The sequence below is a fragment of the Cariama cristata genome, unplaced genomic scaffold (genome assembly GCF_000690535.1).
Source record: "Cariama cristata isolate BGI_N322 unplaced genomic scaffold, ASM69053v1 scaffold15465, whole genome shotgun sequence".
Classification (NCBI taxonomy): Eukaryota; Metazoa; Chordata; class Aves; order Cariamiformes; family Cariamidae; genus Cariama; species Cariama cristata.
In genome coordinates, this window is record NW_009618307.1 from 65,917 (window position 1) to 71,198 (window position 5,282).

Below are 5,282 nucleotides of genomic sequence, written 5' to 3' on the forward strand. Positions count from 1 at the left end.
CTAATTAGTGGCAATAATTCAAGTGTTTCACTTTGCTAGGCACCAGTTTGCACAGAATTTACAGGGACTTTATATCCTTTTTTCAAGCTTGACATTGTTTTTTCTGTAGTAGGCCATGTACCAAATTATGTGTGGATATTTTTCGTTAAAGATCAAGAGGTTTCACTAAACTGCTGAGAGATGTGCAATGCTGTGGAAGTCATTTAAGGGTTTTCTTGTTCTGATCCATCCTGGTAGGCCTAAGTCTGCTCCCAGTGGTTTATGAGATTGTAAAGAGAGGAGGGAAAAACCCCCACAATTCTGTATTTTTACAGGAGCCAATAGATTCCAGGGAGTGTAGAAGCCCAGCAATCTGCAGAGCCCTCCAAAGTACCCTCAGCTTGTGCAGAGGCAGGAGTCGTTGAGTAGAAGAGTACTGTCCCCGGCCCCAGTGCTGGGGGGAGGCAGAGGTTGGCTTTTGAAGTGCTAAGCTGCAAAGATTCAGGCTCCTTCGGACAGGAGCTGAATGTCCTGGTGAGAAGCACTGTCACAGAAAACTGGCTTGTAGCATGCTGTATCTGGTCAACTATGGTTGACCAAACATTCTACTGAGTTCTGGTTCCAAAAGTGCTGTCCCAGAAAAATCAAAAATAGGGATGAATTAGTATTAAGAAAGGAATTTGGTTGGTTGGGTTTTTTAATGGAGTTTGTAATCCGTTCTGCATTACTCTAGGAGAGTTTTCTGCCTCAGACAGCTCCCTCACCGATATCCAGGAACAAAGACGGCAGCCCATGCCAGACCCTGGTCTTATGCCATTGCCTGATTCTGCCTCTGATCTGGACTGGTCAAACTTGGTAGATGCTGCCAAAGCCTTTGAAGGTAGGTTTTCAGAATATAATACTTAAAGCTGGTCTTTGTGCATGCTTCATTAAGGAGTGGGGGGTGTTTGTTGTTTTGGTTTTTAATCTTGACTCTTGCTTTTGTTGTTGTTACTGTTTCTACTTAGTCTGAAGCTTAAGCTCATTTAAAATAGAAAGTCTTAACAGCCTAAAACTTTGTATGTAATACTCAGATACCGTTTCTTCATTTTGAAATTCCTCTGTGCTATGGTTTGGCCAAATATCTGTGCAACTGGCTACTTTTCATTTCATGTAGAGCAGTTACAGACTTCACAGCTAGGGTGGAAAAGACATCTGGCACAAAAGTGCAAAAGTAAAGTCAAATAGTAGGGGAAAAGCATATGAGCACACTAATGATTGCTTGGTTACTGCACTAGCCAGAAGTTTATGTAGTGCAGTGGAAGTGTGCTGCCAAGGTAATTCGGGAATTATGCCTTGTTGGTATATACTTTTCCATTGCCATTCTTCACTTTGTGTGCTCTGGATACATAGACTTGCACATAAGTGTCGATTCATCCTATGCACTTTCTATCTCCGTGACACTTGGTAAACTGAAGAGAACTGTAAGCTGCCTAGATGTATTTGAATTTAAAATTAAATACACTTCAGCCCAAAGGGAGTTTACCTTACAGTTACTATAATCCGATGGAAGAGTCTTCTAGGTGCATTAAATCGAAGTGACTTTTCCTAATCTCGGCATAAATGCTGTCCCGCCTTCAAGAAAGTGTTTTCACTGATCCTGAATCTTTTAGGCATTGTTCTGCATGGTTAGAGAAGGCTGTTCTTGGTAGTACTCGTGTTCATCATTAAGACAGTGCATGTCTAAGCCTGGTGTTCAAGATGTACATGTGTGCTCTGTTGCCATAGGAGTTGTCGGATCAGCATATCTCATATTTCTTTTGTGCAGTCTTGGGAAAGAGTATAAAAAGTAAGCCTTAGTCCTCAAGAGGAGCTGAATTTGTAGTGATGGTTTTGTTCACCGCCACATAGGGATGACACCCAGGTTTTAATGCATTTCACTGTGGTTGGCAATTTCTGTTTAAAAGATCTCTGGTTTTGGCTAGATTTATTTGACTGTCCTCATTAACCTGAATCCTTCACTTTTGTGGGCCCCACTTCTGTTTCTCTTTAGAAGTGTGAACAAAGTCCGTGGGGCAAAGGTAAACTGACAGCTCAGTTGAAGAAAACCTGGGGTAATGTGTTGGCTGGCACCTCCATCTGACCGCTGTAAAAATATATTCAAATTTGACTTGGAGAGGGAACAGCTGTCTGATGTCAATATAATCCCAGTCTCTAGTCACTGTCAGGTGCCAGTAGGGATTGACAAGTACCAAGCAGCCTAAATTCTGATTTGTGATCCTGGACACCCCTCTTCTACACCATTAATTGATGTCTTCAGCACAAGCCTCTGAAGTTAACAAATAGTGGTATCTGCAACCAGCTGAAACAAAAGCTGCCTGCATCCCTGAGCTATACCAACCTGTAGTCTTTTCATTCAAAGGAAAAAAGAGAGGAGCAGGAAAAATTCCATCAAATACCAAGGCACATTAATTTTAGCCTTGTTGAAAGCACAGAATAAAAATTTGCTGAGCAGAAGAAGATGATACTGTTCTATTTGCAGTGAGAAACCAGCAGCTGCTGAGGGAGAGAGATGTTAATTTATTAAACTAGAAAGTGTTTATGTTGCTGTTTGTGCTAGGAGACTCCAGAGGTAGGGGCAGTCGGGTAGTTTAGTGTCACACCACATGTGACAGTGATTTAGAGATGTGTTAAAACATCTGAGCGGTTACAGGACAAAAAGTATAGAGACAAGGCAGGAAAGAGGTTTCACGTTTCAATCTGAAAATGTTTTCTAAGACATAAGGAAGAAATTTCAGGTTCTGAAAAATTGTATTGGTCATTTTACTTTCACATGTAAATTGTGCATAGTGAGCTTTTCTTTTCTCAAGATAAAGGGATACTTTATGGAGTGAAGGAAACTAAATATGGTTACCAAGTTATTGGGTAGTGTCATGCAGTTGTACCCGGGAAGTTCTGCACAGCGCTGCTGGTTCCAGCTTGGCTTCTTGCCTCTCTTGGAACTGGCCTTGAGTGGACTCTGCAAGCACCGCCGGGGTATCTCTGCTTTGCACTCTCTAGCATCTCCCTCCTGGAGAGCTTCTTAGCCTGAGGGTGATGCATGATCTGTGTGAGGATGCAGTGCTGTGCCAGAGCTAGTACTTGCTTCTTGAATCTAATACAGTGGAGAACTTGGTGCAAACACTTGCAATGCCAGTTTGCTTCTGTCAAGTGGATATTGGTATGTCATATCATCATCTTATCTTACTTGAAACAGACTTTCTTACATTGCTTTGAGATCCTGCAGTGTAACTGTTGCGCTATGCATGAACAAATAATCATTACTGCTGCCGTTGTTTTTCTCTGTATGTTTGCCTTCTCAGTTCAGCGAGCTTCATTTTTTGCTGCTGCTGATGAAAATCACAGACCTGTGAGCGCTGCCTCCAGTAGTGATCAGGCTGAGGACCAGCTTACTGCACAGATAAAGCCTTATACAGGGTAAGTAAACGCACCAGATATGCAGGCTTCCTTAGCTACAAAATTTGGAAGCCATCTCCAGGCTTCACAGAAGAACTCTTCACATGTTCTCATGAAGATGGTGGTGGGAAGTGAAAACAGAATAATTATAAGTCCGGTTGAACCTTTTTGCAGGTTCTTTCTTGTCTAAGATGTTCATGAACATCTTCGAAGCAATGGTAATAATTCAAGGCACATATAATGAGTAGGAGTAGAGAGAAGTCAAATGATGGGATGGCCCCAATTAATCACGAGTTTTCTGTTGATTAATGTGCTAGATGTGTTCCATGTGCTCTTTGTTTAAGTTCTTTTTTGTTTGTTTTGTGAATTCTTAGTGTATCTGAGTGCATACCTACATAAAGCCACTTAGTGTAGACAAGGCTGTTAGCTGCCCTATGTGAAGAAGACAGTAAATCATATCAATACCTATTCCTGTTTCCTGCTTTCAACAGTAAAGAATCTCCTCCAACTCTCGCCTCTAAAGTGGACCAACTGGAAGGTTTGCTGAAGATGCTGCAAGAGGATTTAAGGAAGGTAAACATTTCATCTACAGAAAATCTGTAAGATGCGTATTTAGTGCTGATAGGTGACGCCAATAACTGTGTAATCCACTTTGCCATGTCTGTGCCTGTGACAGGCTCATCCTTGTATGAGAAAAAGACCTTTCTTTGCTACTTTTCTCAGGCCACACTTGTAATTATGCAAGGCTAGGATAGAGTGTCTAAATTTGTAGGCATTTGATTCCTCTGCTTACATTAGGAGGGTGATTCAGGTGACGCTGTGAAAGGCTTGTAGTTAGTCCATGTAAATATATCCTGCTGATCTTGAAAAGTTGACAGTATTATCTAAACATACAATTTCTACTGTGGAAACTTCCTGTATTGTGTTACTGCCTCCTTGGTCCAAGAAGGATCTGCTGTGGTCAGATGAAAAGTCTTTTAGCTGGGGAAGCATTTGCAGGAATATTTCCTATCCCTGATTTGGTTAACCATCAGCAGTTGTACATACATGTTGTACATATAGAACAGGGCATGCCCAATTTTATTTCACCACTTGGGGAGCCAGCTTCTGTATTAGAATTTGACATAGAGAAATACTGCTCATGCAAGCAAAAAGTGAGGAATGAAATGTCACACACTTTCCACTAAGATCTGTATTTTTCTTCATGCCTAAGGAAAAAGAGGACAAGGCCAGTCTTCAGGCTGAAGTGCAACATTTGCGGGAAGACAACTTGAGGTTACAGGAGGAATCCCAGAATGCAACCGAGAAACTGAAGAAATTCACCGAATGGGTTTTCAACACCATTGATATGAACTGAGAACAGTGTTTGGAGAAGGAAACTATCTGTTATGAATATTATTACTGGGACTTAAGCTTTAATGCCACCTTAATCATGACATGTGAAAGTATAGTCAGAGCACTTCCCTGTCCTTCATCCTCCAATAACCCTTTTTTGCATCTCTGCGCGCACTCAGAACAATTGCAGATCAACAATCAATGTCTGCCTTTTGTAGAAAAAACAAAGTAAATAATTTTAAAAAGGTAAAATAAAAGTTTAACTGCTAAAATGTGAATGTCTATTTTTTGCACATTGTCTCTTTATCTGTTATGTACAAAATGATTTGGAGGCGGGATCAGGCTTGCTGTTCCATCTGCCTCTGTTCCCATTAACTCCTTTCTCTGTTTCAGGTAATCTGCTTTTCCTTGCAGCTTTGGCAAATATTATGACATCTAGAAAATTAGAAATGTTTATTTTACTGCTCTTTACATTGTTTTCTGAAGTATGCCACAGACAAGGGGATGTGATGCAATGTTTTAGGTGTCTCCTT

At 41.0% G+C, this 5,282-nt stretch overlaps 1 protein-coding gene across 1 annotated transcript in view; it reads left to right on the forward strand.

Annotated features, from left to right (window-relative positions):
* The window catches only part of SIPA1L1 (signal-induced proliferation-associated 1 like 1), a gene marked incomplete at its 5' end in the record, with an annotated part of 66,166 nt that extends 61,145 nt beyond the window's left edge, over positions 1 to 5,021 (forward strand). The window contains 4 exons of the mRNA XM_009700821.1: positions 713 to 859; positions 3,321 to 3,435; positions 3,906 to 3,987; positions 4,628 to 5,021. Coding sequence (XP_009699123.1) covers positions 713 to 859; positions 3,321 to 3,435; positions 3,906 to 3,987; positions 4,628 to 4,771 — 488 coding nt within the window. The remainder of the gene's footprint in view (positions 1 to 712; positions 860 to 3,320; positions 3,436 to 3,905; positions 3,988 to 4,627) is intronic.
* Positions 5,022 to 5,282: the final 261 nt, after the last annotated feature.